The 27,900-nt window shown below is 53.1% G+C and overlaps 1 protein-coding gene across 1 annotated transcript in view; it reads left to right on the top strand.

The window, feature by feature from the left end:
• Window positions 1–27,900, top strand: part of LOC116939194 (unconventional myosin-XVIIIa-like) — a 155,400-nt gene that overhangs the window by 948 nt on the left and 126,552 nt on the right. The window contains exon 2 of the mRNA XM_032947316.2: window positions 7,689–8,674. Coding sequence (XP_032803207.1) covers window positions 7,808–8,674 — 867 coding nt within the window. The 5' untranslated portion in view covers window positions 7,689–7,807. The remainder of the gene's footprint in view (window positions 1–7,688; window positions 8,675–27,900) is intronic.

Here is a 27,900-nt window from a genome sequence, read left to right on the forward strand (position 1 = left end):
TGTTTCTATTTGTCAGCGTGTGCGTGTGTGAGCGTCTTGTTTTTTTGCGACCGTGTGTCGTTACCTCTACGTGTTTGTCTGTGTGTGTCTCCGTGTGTCTGTCTGTGTGTGTGTCCGTGTGTCTGTCTGTGTGTCTGTGTGTCTGTCTGTGTGTGTGTCTGTGTGTGTGTCTGTGTGTGTGTCTGCCTGCGTGTGTGTCTGTGTGTGTGTCTGTGTGTGTGTCTGTGTGTGTGTCTGTGTGTCTGTCTGTGTGTGTGTCTGTGTGTGTGCCTGTGTGTCTGTCTGTGTGTGTGTCTGTGTCTCTGTGTGTGTGTGTCTGTGTGTCTGTCTGTGTATGTGTCTATGGGGAGCGGTAGTGTAGCGGTTAGCGCGCTGCGCTACGACCCTAAAGACCCGGGTTCGATTCCCGCTCACGACCAACACCAGTGACGACCATCTGAGCCGGTCTCTTGCCTCCCCTAAGTCGACTCGGCCTTAAATAAATGCCTGGTGGCAGCGTGTGGTCAACATCAGCACTGGGGCAAAGGCGACCGGGCGTGGTGGTGCTCGCAAACAGCACCCCCCCCCCCTACCCAACATCAGCTGAGTCTTTGCTTGACGTTGCTCGGATATTCTCTCGCGCTCATTTGCACGCGACGCCAGCGCGCGTGCAAATGAGACGAAGGCTCAATTAAAACTCGATCGTAGCCAGGTAATTTCCGAGCTTATTTACAGCCCCGCTTAATTAACGCGGCGCGTCGCTCGTGGTGAAACGCGCGCCGCCTTTCGCGCGTGGCCTCGGAAAAGGTGCGACGACGTATATCGAAGCGATATACAGGGTAGGTGGTGGTGGAGGCGAAGACTTAAGAGGCGACGGATAACGAGAGAGGACAAACGATGCTATCAGCGACGTAAGTGTGGGGTGGTGGGGGGGGCGACGCGAATTGGGTAGCGGCGTTAATACTAAAGTGACGACGTATTTGCGAAACGACTTAAACAAGGGGGGGGACGTAACTCGGGGTATTACTGTACTGCGCTTCCATGGTCCCCCCCAACGCACACTGACCAGCGTGGCGTGAAGCATGGTCAAGCCCCCCCCCCTACCGCGTGACCAACACTGCCACGGGAAAAATCCAGATTCGTCGAGACCAGACGGGAGTCGGGAGCCAAAATAATAAGAAGAGGCTCCTTTTTTTTTAGAATTCGGCCAAGAAAATCAAACGAACTCAACGTTTTAAGAGCCCGCAATGCAATGCGGTGAACACGAGACGGTGGTGGTGGCGAGTCTCTTGATAAAAAAAATACATAACGCCACGAAGCAGTCACTTAAAGAGCTCGCAATGCAATGCGGTGGTGGTGAGTCCCTTTAATAAATAAATAATGCCTCGATGCAGTCGCTTCAAGAGGTCGCAATGCAATGCGGCTCCGGAGCTCGCAGGTTGCCGACCCATCGTGATCCAGAAACACATTGACAATGGGGGCTGTCGTCAATTATTATAATTTTGATTGTTATGGCGGGCCGAATGGGCTTCATCCGCGTACAGAGACTCTCTTAGGTGGTGGAGTACGGGGGTTGGGGGGCGGTGTAGTCCGTGGTTCTGTTCTGGGTGGTGACGACCGTCTCCGCAGACTGCCCGGAGAGTTTTTGTTTGTCTGTATGTTGAACTTCTTCTTTGGTTCTTTCGGTAAAGTCACGTAGAATGATAATAAAATAATAAATTGATAAAATAAAATAACACAATAATATTCTCACGACGTTTCGGCCACAACACAAGCGGCCTTCATCAGGTGAAGGGGGCGAGACTGTCTGGTAGGACAGCGCTGGAGTGACAGTCTCGCCCCCTTCACCTGATGAAGGCCGCTTGTGTTGTGGCCGAAACGTCTTGAGAATATTATTGTGTTATTTTATTTTATCAATTTATTATTTTATTATCATTCTACGTGACTTTACCGAAAGAACCAAAGAAGATGAATCATTGCAGTCACGAAAGCTTTAAATCGAAATGTTGAACTTCCTTCGCGCCGTACGTAGCAGACCGTGGTAATCGGGGGTGTGGAGAAAAGACAGCAAACTAAACACAAAAAAAAACTGTTCGTTTGCTTTTACTTATTTTTTTAAACCCAAAAAGCAGTTCTAAAGACATGAGTTTGTCAATCTAAATGATTTCAAAGTGCACAGCTCCAGTGGCTTTCTAATATTGCAAGGAAAGAGCGTTCCAGACGGCCGCAGAAGCGCATCTGAAAGCGCGCGTTGTGGTGACCGTCTTTGTCCGATGGATAGCCATTTGCGAATCCACATCTTCGCCATCTGCATCATCATGACCATCAGCTGCTGCTGCTCTGGTTTACGTGCAGTGGAATTCCGTTCAGGGTTGTGGCCCCAGAAGCTTCGCGCAATATCGAAGCCAGTGCATATATTCGCAAAGGAGTTCCCTCTTGTCATCATTATTATTCTGACACTTGCTTACCCCCCCCCACCCCCAGCAAGGGTCTCGCTGAGTCCCATGACTTGTTCTTTAGGAGGGGCCTGCCAAATTGTCGCGATGGTTGCTATGTCTATCCCCAACCGAGTAATTTGCGGGACATTTCTTAAAATGGTACCACATTTTGCCTTCCTAACGCCGACGCGTGATGACCTTACTCTTGCGAATGATGTCACCGACTCGCGCTACCGCTGGGGTACGATCAGTGATGTCGATAAGTTCACGTAACATGGAGACCCACATACTGCCATAGAGACCCATCGACTCACGTGGGTACCCGCACTTATACAGAGACACACAGACTGACATGGGTGTTTATAGACTTACACTTCGAAATATCGACTCGCAAAGACATATACGCATACAAAGAGGCTCATACTCGCACGTAGACATCAATGGACTGGGAGCGTGGGAGGATCGGTGCGAGCGTGGGTGGGTGGCTGGGTGGCTGGGTAGGTGGGTGGCTGGGAGCGTGAGCGGGTGGCTGGGAGCGTGGGTAGGTGGGTGGGAGCGTGGGTCGATGGCTGGGAGCGTGGTTGGGTGGCTGGGCGGGTGTTTGGGTGGCTGAGAGGGTGGTTGGGTGGGTGGGTGGCTGGAAGGGTGGGTAGGTGGGTGCCTGGGAGCGTGGGTGGGTGGCTGGGAGCGTGGGTGGGTGGCTGGGGGGGTGTTTGGGTGGCTGGGAGGGTGGTGGGTGGCTGGGTAGGTGGGTGACTGGGAGCGTGGGTGGGTGGGTAGCTGGGAAGGTGACTGGGAGCGTGGGAGGGTGGGTGGGAGCGTGGGTGGGTGGCTGGGAGCGTGGGAGGGTGGGTGGGAGCGTGGGTGGGTGGCTGGGAGCGTGGGTGGCTGGGTGGCTGGGTAGGTGGGTGGCAGCGTGGGTGGGTGGCTGGGAGCGTGGGTGGGTGGCTAGGAGGGTGGCTGAGAGTGTGGGAGGGTGGGTGGGAGCGTGGGTTGATGGCTGGAAGGGTGGTTGGGTGGCTGGAAGGGTAGTTGGGTGGCTGGGTGGGTGGGTGGCTGAGAGAGTGGTTGGGTGGTTGGGTGGGTGGGTGGCTGGGAGCGTGGGTGGCTGGGAGCGTGGGTGGGTGAGCGAGAGGGTGGGTGGTTGGGTAGCTGGAAGGGAGGGAGGGTTACGGTAGGGGCACCGGTCTAAATTGTTCATTGGCTGTGTGGGAGATTGGCCGCATCTGCTACGCGATGTTGACTGATACCCCACTGAATAATAAAGCATTCACCTGACCCGTATAAATATCTAGAGATCGCTTCTCCTCAAACCCGTAGCCCCACCCCGCCTGCGCCGCGCCCCCCTGCGCCCCCAGCCCCCCACACGTTCATTATGAACGAGGCGAAGGGTTCCAAGTTGAATTTTTCATTCGGCGGTCACATTGCACCGGCCAGGCCACGGCGCCGCTCTCTCCGTCTTTTGGAGAGAGTGCAGCCGCGCATTGCAATGGGGGCTGATAGCGCGGGCAGCAACACTAAATAAATAAATAAACCCGCCTCGTTCAAAGCTGTCGCGAAGAATACCCGGGCTCGGGTTAACACGCGGCTGGCACGGCGAGTGCGGGTTGGTGGAGGAGTGGGTTGGTGGAGGAGTGGGTGGGTGGGTGGGTCGGTGGGTGGGTGGGTGTGTGGGTGTGTGGGTAGGTTGGTGGGTGTGTGGGTGGGGGGGGGGGTCGGTGAGTGGGTCGGTGGGTGGGTGGGTATGTGGGTGGGTCGGTGGGTGGGTGGGTGTGTGGGTGGGTCGGTGGGTGTGTGGGTAGGTTTGTGGGTGCGTGGGTGGGTCGGTGGGTGTGTGGGTAGGTCGGTGGGTGTGTGGGTAGGTTTGTGGGTGCGTGGGTGGGTCGGTGGGTGTGTGGGTAGGTTGGTGGGTGTGTGGGTGGGTCGGTGGGTGTGTGGGTACGTTGGTGGGTGTGTGGGTGAGGGGGTCGGTGGGTGGGTCGGTGGGTGGGTGATCAGCCGGCACCCCACGCCCGACCGCCTTTGTCTCCAACAATGCCGGTGTTCACGTACTCGTTTAAAGGCCGAGCCGATCTATGGCAGGGCGAGTCTGGGGGCAATGAGTAAACCGACTCAAGTGTTGTTACCACGACCTTTGGCCGTGGTCGGGAATCGAATATGGGACGCCGGGTGCAATAGCGCACTGCGTTAACCACTGCACCACCGCTCCCCATGAAACGTCCCCCTCCCCCATATACATTTATAATAGGGGCCCCACGGTGGCAAGATGTTAACGACATTGCCTGGTATACAGGAGGTCATGGGTTCGATCCTGATCTGACGGTACCTGCTGTGCATTTCGAGATTGCGTGGTTCTTTCCCCGTGGTCGCGTGGATTTTTCTCCGGGTCCTCTGATTTTTTTCCCCTCCACATTTAGAGTCAACTTGCGTTTAGAGTATTTGGCTCCTGTTCTATATTTCCACAGGATGATGATGACAATAGGCCACTTCGTTGAGCTATCACGTGTGATCGCCAGGTCGCTTCTGAAAAAAAAGAGCTCTATTGCTCAGTGCGCCTTACCTGGCAAAATAAAAAATAGTTTAGTTGTATATTTGGGATGGGGGTGGTTAATTGTTTTCATCCCTGGTTGCCGAATGCAGATGGATAAAGAAGTTCGGGTCCCGTACAACAACGGCGCGTGGCTTTGGCTAAAAACGAAGCGAGGACCGATGATGCTCACCGGTTCATCAACACTCATCCCGGCATCACGCTGCGCCAACTGCTAGCCCCCTAATGCTGAAGAAGCCGCGCGCTGAGTGAACTGCGAATAACGAGGCCGGGCGAGAGCCTTGCAAATCGAACACAACAAAGATAACGATCCCGCCCGCATAGCCTTCAACAGACTGTTGGGGCAAGGGCTGTTGCAGGCGAGTAGCAGCGACACTGCAAAAAAAAGGCAAAAACCCCCCGTATAGCCTTAACAGACTGTAGGGGCAAGTGCTGTTAGCGAGCACCTATAAAGGCCGGCACGGCACACGAGGGGGTGGGTGGCCAACACCTCGCCCGGCCGCCTTTATCTCCCCAGTGGCGATGTTTACACATCGCACCGGGTACTCATTTGAGGCTGAGTCGACCTAGTGGAGGCCCAGGGCCGGTTAAAATGATCGTCACAAATGATCGTCACAAATGATCGTCAGTGGTGTTGGCCGTGAGGGGGAATCGAACCCGGGACCGCCAGGTTCATAGCGCAGCGCTTCTAACCGCTACACCACCGCTCCCCCCACAGACACTGACACACACACTTACACTGACACTGACACACACACACTTACACTGACACTGACACACACACTGACACATACACACACTTACTTACACTGACACACACACACTGACACACACACACTGACACACACACACTGACACATGCACTGACACACACACACTGACACATGCACTGACACACACACACTGACACATGCACACTGACACATGCACACTGACACATGCACACTGACACATGCACACTGACACAAAGATCCCCCATATAGCCTTAACAGACTGTAGGGGCAAGTGCTGTTAGCGAGCACCTATGAAGGCCGGAACGGTACACGAGGGGGTGGGTGGCCAGCACCACGCCCGACCGCCTTTGTCTCCCCAAGGGCGATGTTAACACACCCCACCAGGTACTCATTTGAGGCTGAGTCGACCTAGGGGAGGCCCAGGACCGGTTCAGATAATCGTCACTGGTGTTGGCCGTGAGCGGGAATCGAACCCGGGTCGCCAGGTTCGTAGCGCAGCATGCTAACTGCTACACCACCGCTCCCCACACACACACACACTGACACACACACACTGACACACACACACTGACACATACACTGACACACACTGACACACACACTGACACACACACACTGACACACGCGCGAGGGGGCGAGTGGATAGCACCACGCCTTGCAGAGTGATGAGGCCGAGTCAACGGAGGTTGGTGAGGGCTCAATGGACCTGGTTCAGCTATTCGGGAGCGGCCGGCTAACCGCTACAAAGATCCCCCGTGTAGTCCTCACAGACTGTGGGGACAAGCGCTGTTGGCGAGCGCCTAATAAAGGCCATAACGGCACACAATATTAGATAACATGAAGAAAACTCACAAGCTTGGCAATGCATTATTACATAAAAACACATTACTTCAAAGTGCTCTGAGTAGGGGATGATCGTGAGTAGAAAATTACAATGACATCCGTCTGTTATTTTCCGTCGCAGAACAACGGGGACCTTACTCGTTATTTGTGACATATGTTTCTTTCATCTCGTGTGCGGGGCGCGTGGGAAGCGGTGACGCAGTGGTTAGCGCTCTTCCCTAAGAACTCCACCCAAGCGCTGGTGGGGTAGATGGGTGGTGGTGGTGGGTGGTGGTGGGTGGTGGGTGGTGGTGGTTGGGTGGTGGTGGGTGGTGGGGAGTGAATCGTTCCTAAGTCCATATTTCTATTTGATCGGAAGTTTGATGGATTTTGAGTGTCGGGGTGTGGACAGGATAATTACTCCGTCTGGGGCGGAGTGGTGGCGGAGTGGGGAGTGCTGCGACAACAGCGACCGATCTGAGTGGCGAGTGACGTCCGGACCGTTTTCGGGGCCAACACCTAGGTCGACTCGGCCTTAAATTAATCACCTGGCGTTGTGTGCAAAGACGATCATCAGCGCTCCCAGAGACGATGCTGACCACACCACAACGACCCCCTCCGTGACCGTGTTGGCTTTGGTAGGTGCTCGCTAACGGCACTTGCCCCAACAGACTCTGTAGTAGGCTACCTGGGTATCTTTGTCTTGTGTGCAATGTGAGTGTAACAACGATTAACCCCCGGCAGTCCCATTGGCACGCTACGCGGGTAGTATCATTATTATTCATCTTGTTGACTCAGGAAAGCCTCGACGAGTCTCATGACTCTTTGTCATGAGGGTCTTGCAACGTTTGTTCAGTCGGGGGGCTACGCTTGCTGTCCGTATTGCGGTCATCGAGTGAGGAAAATTCGGACGTAGGCGCGCGATGGCCTACTCCTGCCAATGACTTCGAGGGGCATCTTTTAACGTGGAACTGTGAAGCAGACGTCCGATGTTATTTTTTGTATAGTTTTTTTACGGTTCGTACACAACCGAAGTCATAACCAGGAAGGGAGGCAGCCGCTGGATTCGAACCGTGAACATCTCGCAGCGAGGGGAGGAACGCGCTTACCGCTGGGGTCTCGTCACCGCCCCCGGGATGACCCTTTTGGGTTATTGTATCTTCGCAGGTTGAAAAAAGGAAACCCCACGAGTGACGGCACCTCCCGATCAACACGGTGTCCGGCTACCTACGGTGCGAAAGAAACTCCTACATACACACACACATACCGCACACGTACAACTCAAAATGCAGTCGCCTCCGCCGGCGAGGGGAGACACCGCAGCCCCCACGCGCCCCTCGGTGGGCCCCGCTCCCTGGGGGCTCTTCATGAGGAAGAGCAACTCGGCCACCGGAGTCAGGGCCCCCAAACAGCGACCCCTCACCTACTCCTTCGAGGGCCCCGGGCCATCTCTCGCGGCGACGGCGGGCTCGGCCGATGCCGCGGGCTCGTCGGTGAGCGGCGAGGGGGACACTTCGAAGGCGGCGGCGGCAGAAGAGGAGGAGGAGGAGGACGCGATCCGGGGCAGTGTGAGACAGCGCGCGTCCATCTTCGGTCACGTCGTGGGCAAGCGGCTGTCCTGCGTCTACGATCGGAGCAGAGCGGACAGTTCGGAGGGCTCGTGGCAAAGTCGCACTTTCTCGCCGCCGCCGCCGCCGCTAGCGCCGCTCTCGGGCCACGAGCCCGCCCCACAGAAGGAGAGCTCGGGGGCGGTGAGGCCCTGGGAGAAGTTCAGAGTCGGAGGTTGTTCGAGTGGTGGCGGTGGTGGCGTCGGGACATTCAGAGCGACGATGGTGACGGCTGGAGGTGACGCGCGCGACGTGGCCGTGCCCGCATGGCGCCATGATGGAGGGAGCCACGCGTCCAGAATCCCATTTCCATCACCGTCATCATCATCATCGGCATCATCATCAGCAGCAGCAGCAACTGCACCATCGTCAATATCAACAGCAGCATCGGCACCACCATCGTCATCATCATCAGCAGCAGCAACAACAACAGCATCGGCAACAACTCCCGTCGTGGCCGTGGGAAGATACCTGGATCTGGACGGATGGAACAGACCGCATGGAGACCCAGCCCAGCCAAGTGGTCTGGATGACCAGGCCCTTTCGGTAAGTGTGTGCGTGTGTGTGCGTGTGTTCGGAACGGTTGTGCAGTGGTTAGCGTGCTGCGATGCGAACCCGGCGACCCGAGTTCGATTCCCACGTGCGTGGGTGTGGCTACACACACGGGACGTGCGTGGGTGAGGCTACACACGTGATAACGTGTGTGAGCCCAGTGTGTGTGTGTGAGGTTACACACGAGCAACGTGTGTGAGGCCCGTGTGTGTGTGTGAGGTTACACACGAGGAACGTGTGTGTGTGTGTGAGGTTACACACGGGCAACGTGTGTGTGTGTGTGAGGCTTTTCACGGACAACGTGTGTGTGTGTGAGGCTACACACGGGCAACGTGTGTGTGTGTGAGGTTACACACGAGGAACGTGTGTGTGTGTGAGGCTACACACGGGCAACGTGTGTGTGTGTGAGGCTACACACGGGCAACGTGTGTGTGTGTGTGAGAAGGGAATGGCAGTTTTATTTGAGGATTGTCGACGTGTTCCTTTTTTCCTCGCTGCAAATATATAAATATATATTCTTCAACACGAAAAAAGAAGTTACTTTCTGCCGACAATCAAGTGCAAATTTTCATTTAAAAAAAAACCAGACCATCATCCGTTTGAGAGCGGTTTTCAGACTGGCTATGTCAGTGAGGCCCTCAGTGGTTATTTATTTATCTCTCTCGCTCTCTCTCAAGCGCGATGGAACAGCTCTGTGGAGCAGTTGATGATGAGTTAGTTATATAACTGCGTACTTCGCTCGCTCGTCGGTTGCAAGTCTTCAACCGCGCAGACCGACGCGTGACTTCGCTACGATCTCTCCGGATGGAACCTCTCACGTTCGTGGCGTCGTCATCATTTGTGGTGGAGAGGAGGAGATATGGGCGGCAAATGTGTGAGGCCTTGAGAAGAAAGGCGGTGTGGTTGAATCTGAACGTATGGGATGGAGGGGTGGTGGGAGGGAGGGAGGGAGTAATGGATGGTGGGAGGGATGGTGGGAGGGAGGGAGAGATGGAAGGATGGTGGGAGAGATGGAAGGATGGTGGGAGGGACGGTGGGAGGTAGGGAGGGAGGGACGGTGCGAGGTAGGGAGGGATGGAGGGACGGTGGGAGGGAGGGAAGGATGGTGGGAGGGATGGTGGGAGGGAGGGAGAGATGGAAGGATGGTGGGAGGGAGGGAGGAATAGTGGGAGGGAGGGAGACGGAAAGTGGGACAGTGTGGGAGGAAGATGAGGAGAGACGAGGCAGAGAGTGAAGCAAAGATCAGGGAGGGTCGGCAACCACAATAACAAGAAGAGACATTTGTTTTTTTAAATACGGTAAAATAAAACCTCAATATTTCACGAGCGGCAATGCATGTTTATAATGTCACGAAACAGTCCTTACTTTGCAGCATGCGTGGCTGCGGAAACGCATGCTGCCGAACTCCATGGTTTAAAAGGATAATGTGATGATGATGATGATGGCGGGAAGAAGGGAAAATAGGGAGGGGAAAATAGGGAGGTTGTTGTCGTGGAGTGAGAGGAGGGAGGGAGTATAGAGTGGTAGATGATGATTATGATGATGGAGAGAAAAAGGGAGTGAGCATGGGAGGGGAGCGGGAGAGTTGGGGGAGGGAGAGTGGAGCAGAGGGAGGGCAAGGGAGGGAAGGAGGGAGGTAGGTAAGGAGAGAAGAGATGCTGTGATGATGGAAGTAAGAAGGAACAAAGAGGCAGCATGACTGGGAGGGCAGACAGGGAGGGAGGGAGGAGGGCGCGCTGTGGGATACGAGCAGTGTGTGTGTCCTTGGGTCAACGCGCTCTCCTGAATAATGGACGACATCCACGCAACTCATGGAAAAATACAACACTCGCTGTGCCCCCACCCACCCACCCCCGATCATCTGCTGTGGCACAAACACGGACTTGGGAGAACAGCAACAACAACAAATCACAAAACAACAAACATGTCATGCACCAGTTCAACACGAAACCCAGCGGCGGCTGGGACTTTGGTTCGATTCCTGGCCGCGACGGCGATAAAGGCCACGTGGTTTCACTAATTGAAAACTCATTTATTTTTTAAACTGCTTGTTTGGTGTGTGTGTGGAGTTTGTCGTCTTTCCCCCGTCTTCTTTCCCCCGCAACCTCCGATTAACACGGTTGGCTCCGTACGGTGCGACAGAGGTTCAGCATACGTGCACGCGAACCCGCGCGGTGAAGTATGCTCCGACAACCTCCGCGATTCAACACGCTCCTTCCTCCACCATTGTGATTGACAAACGGCCGTAACACATGGGGTTTTCCTTCTCCATCTCTCTGTGTGTTGTTATTATCATCATCAATCATAGTATAGCCGAACTAGGTACGACTCAGCGACAGGCTCGTCCATAAGGGGGAGGTGACAGGCCCCCCGTTACGTTGAAGCGCAGAAACTCCCCCACCCCCAAAGCGCGGGGCACGGGGCGGACGATCCGATTCGCCGCGTACCCTAGGGACGGTAGAGTAAGCGGCTCGCAATCGGAAGGTTGCGAGTTCAAATCCTGATCCGGGTGGGGTTGACTCAGCGGCAGGTCAATAAAATAGGTACCACGTTATTGGGAAATCAACAGCTGCTGTCCTCTGTATAGACTCGGCCCCCCGCCATAGGAATGTGGAATTTCCACCGCTGTCTCTGTGGCCTCGATGCTGCCGATGTGAGCAGGATACGTGATGATTTCTTTTGTTACGTTACTTACCCGATGATCTTACGTCTGAATACTTACTAATGAGGCTCGCCCAGCGATCCGCATCACGAGTAGCCTCATCAATAAGTAACGACCCAATTTGCATAACAATGTGGGCTAATTTACCAATGGAATCCGCTGCTACTGCTGCCCATGTAATTCACCCCCCTCCACCTCTCCCTCCCACCCCGCGCCCCCTCCACCTCCCACCCCCATCTCCCCCCCCCCCGCCTCCCGCGCCCCCTCCAAGTTGCAATTATTCGGTCTCAAATCTACGGAATTGAAAGTAAAAAAAAAATCGGTGGGTCGGTGAGGAGAGGAGGGAGGGGAAGGAGGGGGAGGGGTGGGGTAAGGGGAGGGGGCTTAGGACCGGTTCAGATATCACTCGCCACAGGTGATAACCGTGGCTGGGAAACGTCCTCGCGGCCGCCTTTGTCTCCCCAGTGCTTGTATATTTACACACCGCACCAGGTGCTGTAATGTATGTGGAACTTCTTTCGCACCGCACGTCGCCAATCGTGCTAATCGAGGTGACGGAGGGGCGAGGGAGAATCTGACCCGGGAATCTGACCCGAGAATCTAATCCGGGAATCTAACCCGAGAATCTAACCCGAGAATCTAATCCGGGAATATAACCCGAGAATCTGACCCGAGAATCTAACCCGAGAATCTAACCCGGGAATCTAACCCGAGAATCTAATCCGGGAATCTAACCCGGGTATCTGACCCGAGAATCTAGCCCGGGAATCTGACCCGAGAATCTAACCCTAGAATCTAACCCGAGAATCTAACCCGAGAATCTAATCTGGAAATCTAACCCGGGAATCTGATCCGAGAATCTAACCCAAGAATCTAACCCAAGAATCTAACCCGGGAATCGGACCCGGGAATCTAACCCGAGAATGTAACCCAAGAATCTAACCCGAGAATCTGACCCGACAATCTAACCCGACAATCGGACCCGGGAATCTAACCGGAGAATCTAACCCGAGAATGTAACCCTAGAATCTAACCCGAGAATCTAACCCTAGAATCTAACCCGAGAATCTGACCCGACAATCTAACCCGACAATCGGACCCGGGAATCTAACCGGAGAATCTAACCCGAGAATGTAACCCTAGAATCTAACCCGAGAATCTAACCCTAGAATCTAACCCGAGAATCTGACCCGACAATCTAACCAGACAATCGGACCCGGGAATCTAACCGGAGAATCTAACCCGAGAATGTAACCCTAGAATCTAACCCGAGAATCTAACCCTAGAATCTAACCCGAGAATCTGACCCGACAATCTAACCCGACAATCGGACCCGGGAATCTAACCGGAGAATCTAACCCGAGAATGTAACCCTAGAATCTAACCCGAGAATCTGACCCTAGAATCTAACCCGAGAATCTAACCCGAGAATCTGACCCGACAATCTAACGCGAGTGCGATGGGTTCATGGCGCAGCGCACGAACCGCTGCGTAAAATAACCCCCCGCCGCCTCCCGCCCAGCATCCCCACCCATCTCCAAACCCCAATAAGAAAAGAACCCACGTGTGTTTGTCTTAAGATCTCATCCATCCATCTCTGCTAGTGTCTCATTCAGTTTCGGAATCCCATCAATCCTCCCGCACGCTGACTCCACACCATATCACTCCCCTTCATCGAAGCCAATGGAATTATTTCCCCCTCCCCGGCCCAACCCACGATCCTCTCGCCCTGCATGCACCAAATCGCCCGGAATGCAACGTGCCCCGCCAGAAGCTAAGCTGGCGTTGGGCCTGGGCCGTGCTTTAACGTGAGAGCAAACCGCCTTGAAATAGCAGGCGGTGTCGTAGGTATGATGCAGCCCATGTAGCCCGGAAATGGTAGAATTATTATTCATATCATTTTTATATCGATGCATTATTGCATCTATGTATGTATGTACGTTGAACTTCTTTCGCACCGTACATAGCCAACCGTGCTCATCCGAGGTGTGCGGGGGAAGGACGACAAACGATACACGTAAAAGGTAAAGGATTCTTGAGTCGATCTGTGCGAAGGTTTGAATGTCTCCCGTTTGTATGCTTTGTTGGTATTCTCCGGGCCTCTCCGATTTCCTCCCGCAAGAAGTCAAAACTCTCGTTCGTAGAATTGGCCAAATTTTACCACCCAATGTAGCAGGAATACCCCCCACCCCTCCCCCCGCGAAAATATTCTCGAGACTCGGTGAGGCTTTCCTGCCACGGTGGCGAGATGTTTCCCGCCTCGCCCGGTATACAGGAGATCGTGGATTCGATCCCGACCCTGACACTTGTTGTATATTTGGAGTTTTGCATGTCTGTGGTCGCGTGGATTTGTCTCCTTTTCCTCCGGTTTTTTTCCCCATCTACATTTAGAATCAACGTCGCGCGTTTAGAGTATTTAGCTGCTTTCAGTTTCCACGTGATAAGCCACTCCGTCGAGCTATCATTTGTGGCCAGGTGGCTTCTGAAAAAGAGCTGTAATTATAGCTCAGAGGGAGGAATGGTGGGTCCACACACCTGAGGTATGACCCAAATGACCTGCATTTAGCTTACCATGAGACATGGCTATCGTCAGCGGCTAGCGACATCCGCGACCCTTGCAAACCCATGCACAACCAACGTGGTTCGGTTGGGTTGGGTGCTTCATGCAGCAATGTATTGACAAAGGACCCCAAAGGATTGTTTTTGCTATCAAAAACTAAAAATTAAAACTAAACTATATTTATGTTACCAGGTGAGGGTCACTGAGCTATGTAGCTCTTATTCAGAAGCGACCTGGCCACAAATGAATTCACCGACGGCGTGGCGGCTTATCACGTGGAGGGAAAACCCCGAGGACTCGGAGAAAAATCCAAGCAATCACGGGGAGAGAGACGGGCAAACTGCAAATGTACAGGTGTAAGGGTCGAACCCACGACCTCCTGCATACCAGACAACGGAGATAACATCTCACCATCGCGGCGAGCACGTCCTGTGGACCTGTCAATCCGTCCATCCCTCCCTCCCTTTCTCCAGCCATCCAGTCAGCCAGTAAAACTTTAAATATATATAGCATAGAGAATGACTCTTGCACTTTTTCAGAAGCCAATTATGAGTAATTATGCGAGATTCAGTTCGGTACTATCAGAATCAGAATATCTATTTACACTGGAGGAATCTGATGAGCTATAAAGCTATTTTTCAGAGATGTCCTTTAGCACATTTGAATATTAATACACTCATTGTCCGTTACACTCACACAGGCTAAGGCAAAGAAGCCATCAATCATGCGAAAAACCATTCCCACCCCCTCGGCCTCCCCCCCCCCCCTTCCCACATCTTTAACATCTTTGACATCTTCGACAAATGACGCTGGGCCCTCATTTAGAAAATGCCACCGCTCAAGGATAATGCTCCGCTCTGGTCAATCCAGGAGGCCAGTCGATGACATCGAGGTGCGGGGACACGCATCATCATCATCATCAATCGCGGGTGGAAGTCGCCACACGGCCTGAAGCCACCACTACCTCCGATTTAGCACGGTTGGCCACGTACGATACCAAAGAAGTTCATACATACACTACCACCACCACGACCAGCACCGCCACTATGGTGCAGATCGTTGGGACCTGTCGGGGATGCTGGCACAACGGTTCCATGCAGCCACACCCCGACCCCACGCAACGCAACGCGCACGCATTGCGAGCCTCGCTGGCATTTTTCTGAATTCCTGTCGCGGTGTAAATAGCTTCTCCTGCTGCTACTGCTGCTGCTGCACGACTCAAAAGAGATGACCACGACCCCACCCCCCACTCACCCTCCACACACAGGGCCAGGCCACATTTCTCTCGTTCTCCCTCGCAGCTGCGTGGCCAGTGACCTTTGCGTGAACGCGATGCTCTTGTAAATGAAAGCCACCCACCATTTTCCCCACCCACACCACCATCATTCTCCCCACCCACCCACACCACCACCATTCTGCCCACCCACCCACATACACCACCACCATTCTGCCCACCCACCCACATACACCACCACCATTCTCCCCACCCACCCACACCACCACCATTCTCCCCACCCACCCACACCACCACCATTCTCCCCACCCACACCACCACCATTCTGCCCACCCACCCACACCACCACCATTCTCGCCACCCACCCACCCACACCACCACCATTCTCCCCACCCACCCACCCACCATTCTCCCCACCGACCCACACCACCACCATTCTCCCCGCCCACCCACACCACCACCATTCTCCCCACCAACCCACCCACACCACCACCATTTTCCCCACCCACCCACACCACCATTCTCCCCACCCACCCACACCACCACCAGTCTACCACCCACCCACCCACGCCACCACCATTCTCCTCACCCACCCACACCACCACCATTCTCCCCACCCACCCACACCACCACCATTCTCCCCACCAACCCACACCTCACACCATCCACCCGCCCACCTAAACCCCCCCCCCCCCACCACCTCCGTCCCGTAAATGTATAGAAACGTGACAAAGTGGGGATCTGTGTTATGCGCAGAGATATTTGCCGATATTTCTTTGTTACAGCCGCGAGATGGGCTCCGAAGCGGCGAGCGAGCGCGCGTTTGATCGCTAAAGAATCTGCGATATACGTGGTCGCTCGCCTCTGCTTTATCAAATCTCTCGGAGATAAGAGAGGGGAGGAGGAGGGAGGGGGGGGGGATGTAGGTCAGCCTTTACAGCCTTCTGCTCGAAGGTGGATTTTTTTGCCCGTATCAACCCACGGGTGCGATAAGCGAGACCTTGCAGAATAAAAAAAATATATAAAATAATAATGGATTGCCGGCTCCCTGTTGCGGTCATGCAGAGTCGGTAAAAATTCATTTTTATTCTGACAGTGCAAAATGGAAAAGTTAAATGTTATGGTAATGGGAGATGCTTATACAGGCAATATTGAAGAACCTCTATGCATGTGTGTGTGCTTTTTTTTTATATATACTGATGTAGTCTGGCGCGGCCGGTCTATCCACTCGACTCATTGCTTTTTGGCCAATAGCGTGAACAAGTAAATAAATATCATTATTGTTACGTTGTTGCTGTTATTACTTAAACGCACGCGGATCGTTTGCAACCGGAGGATCGTGAAGAGCGTCCCCCGACGACTTGCGGAGGGGGCGGGGGAGGCCTTCGTCCAGCAGTGGATCGACCATGGCCGATAATTCGATTTAGCCAATGCTATTTCACGCGACTTCCCACAGTCAAAAAAAAAAAAACCCAGATACATTAACAAAAAAACGTTTGAATAAATAAATGTTCCTTGAGCGAACGTCACCCCGACGTAGCCAGAGAGCCACTTTGCAGCCTCCTCTACCAGCACGTGCAGGGCAACGATGATAATACGACGAGGACGACGACACTGCCTGAACGCCAGTGAATTCTTGGGGATCGACGCTCGCGGTGTCGCTCTTTCGTCCCCTCCTCCCTGCTCGTCGGTCTCTCTCGGCCGCTTCGCAAAACGCCCTCCCCGCGAATCCCGTCCCCATCTCCGCCCGCCTTACAGTCGGACACGCAGGCACCCAGCGGCAGCTGGGCATGACGGAACGAGCTCAGGGGCCAACGGCATAGACGCGCTTAGGGAAAGGAAATTCGCGTCGATCTGCTGGTGCCGATTTTGTCTGCGTGCATCGCCGCTGGGGGAGACAAAGACGGCGACCGTGGCGTGGTGCAGGCCACACCTCGTGCGACGTGTGGGCCTTCATAGGTGCTCGATTACAGCAATTGCCCAAATATCTGTTAAAGGCTATACGGGAGATCTTTGTCTTTTGTGTTCGCGCGCGTCTGTGGGCGAGGGGTCTGTGAGGAGCGATGGCGCAGTGGTTAGCGCACTGCGCTGCGATGCCCGCGACTCGAGTTCACTTGTCCTTCGTCACCAACATCAGTGACGATTATGTGAACAGGGCCTAGGCCTCAACTCCCCCCCCCCCAAACCCCTAAGTGCACTCGGCATCAAATGAGTACCCGGTGCGAACATCACCACCGAGGATACAAAGGCGGCCGGGCGTGGTGTTTTCCACCCACCCCCTCGTGTACGCCGTGCCAGCCTTCATAGGTGCTGGCTAACATTACTTGCCCCAGTAGTCTGTTAAAGGCTATACGAGAGAGGGGGCGGTCTTTGTCGGGTGTGGTGTTGGCCGCAGCAATCCGCGTGTGAATGACGCGCTCACGATAATAGGCGATCGCTAACAGCACTTGCCCCAACAGCCCTACGTAGGCTACAGTCAACCTAGGACCTAGGTTCAACTCCCGACCCATGTGGTATCTGAACATCTCCTGCATACCCCCCCCCCCCCCCACACACACACAGCACCCACGAGCTTGTCTCTGTGCTACACGTGCAACTGCTGCTGTGTGTCAACATCGACAGCGGAGACGCAAAGAGCGGCTGGGCATGTTGGTGACCACCCCCATCCGTGCGTCCTTGCGGCCTTTAATATGCGCTCGCAAACCAGCACGTTGCCCTGACAGTCATAAAAGGCTTTGATGAGCGTGCACGTGCGGTGGAGCGTCACTGATGTTGGTGACGAAGGACAAGTGAACTCGTGTGGTGTAGCGGTGGCGCGGCGGTTGGCGCTACGCTGCGCTACGACACCGGCTTACCGAGTTCGATTCCTGCCCACGGCCAACGCCCAGTGACTATTATCTGAACCGGTCCTGGACCTCCCCAAGGTCGACTCAGCCTCAGATGAGTGCCTGGTGCGGTGTGTAAACATCGCCACGAGGGAGACAAAGGCGGTCGGGCGTGGTGTTGGCCACCCACCCCCTCGTGTGCCGTGCCAGTCTGAATAGGTGCTCGCTAACAGCACTTGCCCCTAAAGTCTTTTGAAAGCTACACCGGCGAGCTATGTTTTTTGTATGCACGTGTGTCTGTACTCGCTAGCAGCACTTGCCCCAACAGTCTGTTAAGGCGACACGGGGGGAAGGGAGGGGGTGGGGATAATCTTTGTGTATATAAATACACGTGTGTGTGTGTATGTGTGCGGCAGGTGCAATGCGACACTCGAGTTAACTAAATAGAATTGCTCGTAGCTATAGAGACGGTTCAAGTATTCGATGAAGAAAAAACACATCTTAGGTTTGCGGAGAGAGAGAGGGGGAGAGAAAGGAGAGAGAGGCTTGAGAGAGAGAGAGGTGAGAGAGAGGCGAGAGAGAAAGGAGAGAGAGAGATCGGACCATTGCTAGCGCGTCCACGCGTTACTCATCTCGCTCCGGTAATTGCCCCGACAATTATGAGCGAGGAGTATTCGTTATTGATTTTTTTCCCTCTGCCGCTTCTTCTTCTGCTCCTTCTCACAGCCACGGGTTGGACACCGTTTATTTTAAACTCAGAAAATGCACCGGCCTGGAATGTAAATGGATTTCGTGGAACATAAGCGTGTCATTTGCGTGCGGCAGTGAAACACAATAAATACAAAGATCCCCACCGGTATAGCCCGCTTGGCAGGCTGTGGGGGGCAAATGCTGTTAGTGAGTGAGCTAACACTCACTAACAGCCGGAAGGAAACAAGGCAGACGAGTGGCTAGCCACCGGCGACGCACCCCGGTCGCCTTTGTCTCCCCCACACCGCTGACGTTTAACACGCGCACACACTCGGCGCTCCTTTAAGGCCGAGTCGACCTAGAGGAGACCCAGAAGCGCCACTCTTTATTGGTCGTGAGCGGGTATCGAGCCCGGGAAAGGCAGGGTTCGTAGCAGTGCCGTGCGCTCACCACTGCGTCACCGTTGTCCACACACATACATACATACATTCAAAGGTCCCCCGTGTAGCCTTAACACACTGTTGGGGCAAGTGCTGTTAGCGAGCACTTATGAAGGCTGGAACTGCACAGGAGGGGGTGGGTGGCCAACACCACGCCCGGCCGCCTTTGTCTCCCCAGTGGCGATGTTTTACACACCGCACTAGGTGCTCATTTGAGGCTGAGTCGACCTAGGAGTGGCCCAGGACCGGTTCAGATAAACCTCACTGGTGTTGGCCGTGAGCGGGAATCGAACTCGGGAAATCAGGTTCGTAGCACAGCGCGCTAACCCCTACACCACCGCTCCGCACACACGGACACACGCGCACAAACACACACTCACACGTACAGGCATGCAAGCAAAGAAGTTCCCCAATATAGCCTATAAGGCCTTCGGAGCAAGTGCTTGCTGTTAGCGAGCACCTATTAAGGCTCGGCACGGCGCACGAGTGGGTGGGTGGGTGGGGTTGACCAGCAGCAACGTCAGTGGCGAATATCGCAACTGGTGCGGATCCCCCTCCCCTGACGTCGACTCGCTCTCAATCGCGCGCGCGAGACAATAGACGGCACGTGGTCGCGCGCGCGAGACAATAGACGGCACGTGGTCGTGCGCGCGAGACAATAGACGGCACGTGGTCGCGCGCGCGAGACAATAGACGGCACGTGGTCGCGCGCGCGAGACAATAGACGGCACGTGGTCGCGCGCGAGACAATAGACGGCACGTGGTCGTGGATTCCCGCCGCACCAAATCGCCACGTGCGCTGACCAACACTTGGAGATGATGGGGGGGGGGGAATCTCTGACTTTGTTTTTGTTTATGGGGTTGCAATGCGCGCGGAACGCTGAAACATAATTAACGGCAATGGGATTGGAGAAGAAAGGTGAAAGTATTTGGCCGTCTCGGATTGTGATCTGATCGCGTGGCCATTATAACATCGGCAGGAGCTGGTGGTGGTGACGAAATGAACTTCAACAATGATGTAAATAACTCAATAAATGTGAGCTGCAAAGTGGGGCTCGGATTTTGTTATTGTTGTTGTTGTTTAAATGAGCAGCAGTAAAGGTGAACGTGCGTTGAGTCTGCCAAACACCGGGGGGAAGGGGGGGGTTAAGCATCGCCAGAGAGACGCGCGTGAAGGCAAGACCCGGTATTCTGAATACAGCAAATAGCCCGGTTTAAGTCGGGGGATGCGTTCTTGATAGGTGCGGCGACGAATAACGAAAAGGACGCGGGTCAAAAGCGATTTACCGGGTACGGTCGGTACGGGCGGCGAAGGCTCACGAGGCGACGGGTAACGATAAAGGATGGACGATGCTGCCAGCGACGTTAGTGTGGGGGTCGAGGCGAAGCGAATCGACCTCGCGGCGTTCATTATAATGAAGTGACGACGTCTTTGCGAAACGACGTAACATCGGGGAGACACAAATCGGAGTGCTACCGGTAGCTGCCATGAAACGGCAGGGCGATGATTATTAGGCGTGCCTTTGGTGAACGACAGAACAATAAACACATTTGTTGATTTGAACAACAACAGCAACAACCACAAACAACAACAACAAAACGAACACGGCAATATGCGTGAAGCGGAACGTTTTAAACCTGACAATGAGACACGTGGTGCAGGAAGAGGGACAGACAACGGGGAAAGGAAGCAAGAGAGTTAAGAGAGAGTGTGAGGGAGAGTTAAGAGAGAGTGTGAGGGAGAGTTAAGAGAGAGTGTGAGGTAGAGTTAAGAGAGAGTGTGAGGGAGAGTTAAGAGAGAGTGTGAGGGAGAGTTAAGAGAGAGTTTGAGGGAGAGTTAAGAGAGAGTTTGAGGGAGAGTTAAGAGAGAGTGTGAGGTAGAGTTAAGAGAGAGTGTGAGGGAGAGTTAAGAGAGAGTGTGAGAGTTAAGACAGAGTGTGAGGTAGAGTTAAGTGAGAGTGTGAGGGAGAGTTAAGAGAGAGTGTGAGGGAGAGTTAAGTGAGAGTGTGAGGGAGAGTTAAGAGAGAGTGTGAGGGAGAGTTAAGTCAGAGTGTGAGGGAGAGTTAGGAGAGAGTGTGAGGGAGAGTTAAGAGAGAGTTTGAGGGAGAGTGAAGAGAGAGTGTGAGGGAGAGTGAAGAGAGAGTGTGAGGGAGAGTTAAGAGAGAGTGTGAGGGAGAGTTAAGAGAGAGTGTGAGGGAGAGTTAAGAGAGAGTGTGAGAGTTAAGTGAGAGTGTGAGGGAGAGTTAAGAGCGAGTGTAAGGGAGAGTTAAGAGAGAGTGTGAGGGAGAGTTAAGAGAGAGTGTGAGGGAGAGTTAAGAGAGAGTGTGAGGGAGAGTTAAGAGAGAGTGTGAGGGAGCGGTAAGAGAGAGTGTGAGGGAGAGTTAATAGAGAGTGTGAGAGTTAAAAGAGAGTGTGAGGGAGAGTTAAGTGAGAGTGTGAGGGAGAGTTAAGAGAGAGTGTGAGGGAGAGTTAAGAGAGAGTGTGAGGTAGAGTTAAGAGACAGTGTGAGGGAGAGTTAGGAGAGAGTGTGAGGGAGAGTTAAGAGAGAGTGTGAGGGAGAGTTAAGAGAGAGTGTGAGGGAGAGTTAAGAGAGAGTGTGAGGGAGAGTTAAGAGAGAGTGTGAGGGAGAGTTAAGAGAGAGTGTGAGGGAGAGTTAAGAGAGAGTGTGAGGTAGAGTTAAGAGAGAGTGTGAGGGAGAGTTAGGAGAGAGTGTGAGGGAGAGTTAAGAGAGAGTTTGAGGGAGAGTTAAGAGAGAGTGTGAGGGAGAGTTAAGAGAGAGTGTGAGGGAGAGTTAAATGAGAGTGTGAGGGAGAGTTAAGAGAGAGTGTGAGGGAGAGTTAAGAGAGAGCTTGAGGGAGATTTAAGTGATAGTTTGAGGGAGAGTTAAGAGAGAGTGTGAGGGAGAGTTAAGAGAGAGTGTGAGGGACAGTTAAGAGAGAGAGTGTGAGGGAGAGTTAAGAGAGAGTGTGAGGGAGAGTTAAGAGAGAGTGTGAGGGAGAGTTAAGAGAGAGTGGGAGGTAGAGTTAAGAGAGAGTGTGAGGGAGAGTTAGGAGAGAGTGTGAGGGAGAGTTAAGAGAGAATGTGAGGGAGAGTTAAGAGAGAGTGTGAAGGAAAGTTAAGTGAGAGTGTGAGGGAGAGTTAAGAGAGAGTGTGAGGGAGAGTGAAGATAGAGCGTGAGGGAGAGTTAAGTAAAAGTTTGAGGAAGAGTTAAGAGAGAGTTTGAGGGAGAGTTAAGAGAGAGTGTGAGGGAGATTTAAGAGAGAGTGTGAGGGAGAGTGAAGAGAGAGTGTGAGTGAGAGTGAAGAGAGAGTGTGAGGGAGAGTTAAGAGAGCGTGTGAGGGAGAGTTAAGAGAGAGTGTGAGGGAGAGTTAAGGGAGAGTGTGAGGGAGAGTTAAGAGAGAGTGTGAGGGAGAGTTAAGTGAGAGTGTGAGGGAGAGTTAAGAGAGAGTGTGAGAGAGAGTTAAGTGAGAGTGTGAGGGAGAGTTAAGAGAGAGTGTGAGGGAGAGTTAAGAGAGAGTGTGAGGGAGAGGTAAGAGAGAGTGTGAGGGAGAGTTAAGAGAGAGTGTGAGGGAGAGTTAAGTGAGAGTGCGAGGGAGAGTTAAGAGAGAGGGTGAGGGAGAGTTAAGAGAGAGTGTGAGGGAGAGGTAAGAGAGAGTGTGAGGGAGAGTTAAGAGAGAGTGTGAGAGTTAAGAGAGAGTGTGAGGGAGAGTTAAGTGAAAGTGTGAGGGAGAGTTAAGAGAGAGTGTGAGGGAGAGTTAAGAGAGAGTGTGAGGGAAAGTTAAGAGAGAGTGTGAGGGAGAGTTAAGAGAGAGTGTGAGGGAGAGTTAAGAGAGAGTGTGAGGGAGAGTTAAGAGAGAGTGTGAGGTAGAGTTAAGAGAGAGTGTGAGGGAGAGTTAAGAGAGAGTGTGAGGAAGAGTTAAGAGAGAGTGTGAGGGAGAGTTAAGAGAGAGTGTGAGGGAGAGTTAAGAGAGAGTGTGAGGGAGAGTTAAATGAGAGTGTGAGGGAGAGTTAAGAGAGAGTGTGAGGGAGAGTTAAGAGAGAGTTTGAGGAAGAGTTAAGTGAGAGTGTGAGGGAGAGTTAAGAGAGAGTGTGAGGGAGAGTTAAGAGAGAGTGTGAGGGAGAGTTAAGAGAGAGTGTGAGGGAGAGTTAAGTGAGAGTGTGAGGGAGAGTTAAAAGAGAGTGTGAGGGAGAGGTAAGAGAGAGTGTGAGGGAGAGTTAAGAGAGAGTGTGAGGGAGAGTTACGAGAGAGTGTGAGGGATAGTTAAGAGAGAGTGTGAGGGAGAGTTAAGAGAGAGTGTGAGGGAGAGTTAGGTGAGAGTGTGAGGGAGAGTTAAGTGAGAGTTTGAGGGAGAGTTAAGAGAGAGTGTGAGGGAGAGTTAAGAGAGAGTTTGAGGAAGAGTTAAGTGAGAGTGTGAGGAAGAGGTAAGTGAGAGTTTGAGGGAGAGTTAAGAGAGAGTGTGAGGGAGAATTAAGAGAGAGTGTGAGGGAGAGTTAAGAGAGACTACAGACACATGTGCGTATGGTCGACTGCGCGTGGGAAGCGGTAGCGTAGTGGTCACCGCACTGCTGCGCTACGAACGCGGACATCCCAGTTCCATTCCCGCTCACGACCCCACAACAGTCACGATTTTATCTGAACCAATGCAGTTCTGGGTCGGCTTGTAAAACATCCGCACTGGGGGAGACAAAGGCGGCCGGGCGTGGCTTTGACCACAACAACCCCTCACCGTACCCTTCCGGCCTTCATAGGTGCTCGCAAACAGCCCACAACGTCAGCAACAGGCGGCGATGACATCGCTATGTGGGGTGGGTGGGGGATATATATTTTTTATTATTTTCATATTTTTATCTTTATTCTTTTTATTACTTTTTTTTATTATTTTTATTATTATTCTTTAGTATTTTTGTATCCGCGCGTGTCTTCCGCGTGCGATGGGGAGCAGTGGCGGATTTATGAATAGGTTATCGCGATCACATCACGCCCTGACATCCTGCAGGGATGAACGAGACCCCCACACACACCACCACCACCACCCGCGGTTCGTGTCCTCGCACTCATTCATAGACAGCGCGTTCGCACGCTGCAGATACAAAGTCGAATGAACCTCGCGGACACGACAATACACCAAAGGTAAATGTTCACCCCCCGCCACAACCACCCCTTCCGTGTAGCCTCAACAGACTGTCGGGGCAAGTGCTGTTAGCGAGCGCCTATGAAGGCCGGCACGGCACGCGAGGGGGTGGGTGGCCAGCACCACGCCCGGCCGCCTTTGTCTCCCGAGTGGCGATGTTGTACGCACCGCACCAGGTACTCATTTGAGGCTGAGTCGACCTAGGGGAGGCCCAGGACCGGTTCAGATAATATAATCGTCACCGGTGTTGGCCGTGAGCGGGAATCCGAACTCGGGTCGCCGGGTTCGTAGCGCAGCGTAGCGCCAACCACTACACCACCGCTCCCCGCAATGTATCAACACAACGCAACGGTGGTGTTATTGGTCGCGCCCTGAAGCGGGGAGACAAAGACGGCCCTGGTGTGGTTGAAGGCCAGCCATCAATGGCCTTCCCCTCTTCACCAAACCAGCAACGCACACAATCGGCCGACTTGGTGAAGGATGGTATAATGGTATCATATAATATCTGGTCGAGCACCAATTGGGTCGAGGCTCAAAAGAAATTCGTCCCTTGGTGTGGACCAATCAGTTTCAAGGACAATGCATCACATATTATCATAGTATGTTTTTTTTTGCATTTTGACTGCAGGTATTGTGGTTAATGCAGACATGAATCCTCGTAAAAAGGTTTCAGTTTTGTTGCCAGAAAAAGGGGAAAATCCCTATTATTACATTTTGGTACCGGCAAAGGAGGTCTAATGATGAAGGATGGTATAGCCAACCAAAGCGTGGGGAGGCCTTCATCCAGCAGTGGATAAGAATCATCAGAATATTTATACTGGGCGAATCCGATGAGTTATGAAGCTGGTGTGGGGGAGGGGCGGTGAGGAGTTGTGTGGGTTTGTGAGTGTGGTGGTGATATGGGTAGTGAGGTGTGGTGAGGTGGTGCTGAGTGTGGTAAGGGGCAGCGAGGGGGTGGTGAGGTGGTGGTGATGTGTGATGAGTGGTGGTGAGGTGGTGGTGAGTGTGGTAAGGGGCAGCGAGGGGTTGGTGAGGTGGTGGTGATGTGTGATGAGTGGTGGTGAGGTGGTGCTGAGTGTGATAAGGGGCAGCGAGGGGGTGGTGAGGTGGTGGTGATGTGTGATGAGTGGTGGTGAGGTGGTGCTGAGTGTGGTAAGGGGCAGCGAGGGGGTGGTGAGGTGGTGGTGATGTGTGATGAGAGGTGGTGAGGTGGTGGTGAGTGTGGTAAGGGGCAGCGAGGGGTTGGTGAGGTGGTGGTGATGTGTGATGAGTGTTGGTGAGGTGGTGCTGAGTGTGATAAGGGGCAGCGAGGGGTTGGTGAGGTGGTGGTGATGTGTGATGAGTGGTGGTGAGGTGGTGGTGAGTGTGGTAAGGGGCAGCGAGGGGTTGGTGAGGGAAGTGAATATCTTATCTGCTCGAGCCTCCCTTCGTAAGTTGCAAATGACGAACAGTGATGTGTTTACCGTCACGCGCCGAACATCACTCTCGGCGACAGGGCAGGCAGGGAGAGCGCTGCCCTCTTCTAGTGTGTCGGTCAGAGATCACGTGCGGGGAACTCAGAAGTAGTTCTGGGATATCCGCTTCCGCGCACCGTGCTCTAACGACGGCTGGGGAGCGCGGGGTTCAATGCGTTGCAGGCCGACAGTCACCAGGTGAGTCGAAGCCTCTGGCTGGACGAGGATTGCTTCGGCTCAGGGAATGAAACCGATTTGGAGGAGACATTTTCAAACTTTAGTGAGGACGAGGATTGGCTGACGGGACATAGGGGGCTCGAGGGATGTTACACAGGGGATGAGCACGAGGGGGAAGGGAAGAGGGGTTTGGAGAGAAGACGAAATATCGCGTTCCCTGTCCAACAGGAAAGGATCTTCAGTACAGCGAGAGACGCGCGCATCGGGCGTCGTTACAATTGGTGCGTGGCGAGTTCCGAGCGGAAATCATTGTCTGCCCTGCCCGAGCAAGATACGTGAATGCGTGCACTATTCATTTATCGTTAGCCACTTATCATTTTTCTCTCCTTTGGCACTCCGATCGTATTATTTTGTTCCTATTGTTTTGCTGTTGTAACTCGCTGCTTCGTCCGCGCTGGGCGTCTGTGAAACAAAAAAGAGCTTTGTAGCTCATCGGATTCCCCCTGCAGTCTAAATAAAAATCGTGATTCTGATGACATCGGGATAAGATTGGGGGGGGGGACAACTGCCTTAACTGTCACCAGAGATAAACAAAGAGCCTGATGTTTCAGGCGACTGGCCTTAATCAGCAAGTATTTTTGCGCAAGATCATTGGCGTTCGCTAAAGCGGCAAAGTTGTAACATTATTGCAATTAACGTTGCTTTATTCCACGCAATCACCGCGACATGTATCTATTTTAATGACGATGAGAATACTCGTTGATGGCGCGATGTCAAACCACACACCGGACAGACGCCTCCGCACACACTACGTGGCGTCCTGTGGGTGTGATTTCTCCCCGGTGTGAGAGTAAAGCGTGAGAGAGAGAGAGAAAGAGTGGGGAGGAGAGCAAAGAGAGAGCGAGTGAGAGACAGAGAGAGAGAGCAAGAGAGCGAGCAAGGGAGAGAGAGAGAGCAAGCAAGAGAGATCGAGTAAGAGCGAGACAGCGAGAGAGCGAAAGAGAGAGTGAAAGAGAGAGGCGAAAGAGAGAGTGAAAGAGCGAGGGGGAAAGAGCGAGCGAGAGAGCGAGACAGGTAATCTGAGGACAATTGTGCACTTAGTGATTTTCTGTAACGTATCAGAAAAAGTTTAGACTTGGAACTTAAGAACCCTTCCAACATAATAATAATAGTATAGGCAATAACAGGCTCGCTTCAATTTAAAAGGATAATTTAACATTGACGGATTTTTTGGAACGGAGAAAAGAGACAAATTATGTATTGATTTAAATTATTGACGTTTTCTCAGTCGCCAACCCCGCTTTGCCGGTAGGGTGGTAATTAATATCCGCTGATATGAAATGCATAAATACGCCCACACTCGCTTGTCGAGGCGATTTTGGCACACAGAAAAACAATTTCAGCCCAATGCTGTTTTGGGATATCGAGAGGAGTAATTTCCGCGTCTTCTCCAAGCCCACGAATACGGTGACTTAAGATTTACTATTACGCGGCCATTCAATTTGTGTCCATCCGCGTAAGTTTCAAAATAATAACTTTGTGTTTGCAACAAAATAGACGCCGGTTAAATTGGTTAAAAATGAGTTGCTGGCCGCTGCTGCTGCTGTTGTTATTTTATCCAGTGATGCCCTGCTGGGTTAGAATGCAGGGCACATGTGGTGGTGTAAATTGCATGGCGATGATAGGGTAAAGGCAAAAACGACTTGGAATTTCGCATTCGATAACGTGGAACAATAGCCACGTGCGCCGAGTTGCGAAGTGGAGGTTGTTGTGATGGGTGTGGGGACACGTGGTGCGCAGGATGGAGGTGGATAGGGCAATCAACTTGGAGGCTGGGAATAAGAGGAGGAGGTGATGGAGTAGTAGGAAGGTGTGATGGAGGAGCGGGTGGGACACTTTGGTGTGAAGGGCGGAGAAGGAGAGTAGGTTAGAGAGACGGACATTCGATTGGCACCCAGAGGACGACAACCAAGGGGGAGACCCAGATCCAGACGGTGGTGGTTGTGGTGGTGGTTGCGGTGGTGGTTGTGGTAATGTTGAAATCAT

The sequence above is a fragment of the Petromyzon marinus genome, chromosome 5 (genome assembly GCF_048934315.1).
Source record: "Petromyzon marinus isolate PM22_M1 ecotype Great Lakes invasive population chromosome 5, UKy_Petmar_22M1.pri1.0, whole genome shotgun sequence".
NCBI classification, from domain to species: Eukaryota; Metazoa; Chordata; class Hyperoartia; order Petromyzontiformes; family Petromyzontidae; genus Petromyzon; species Petromyzon marinus.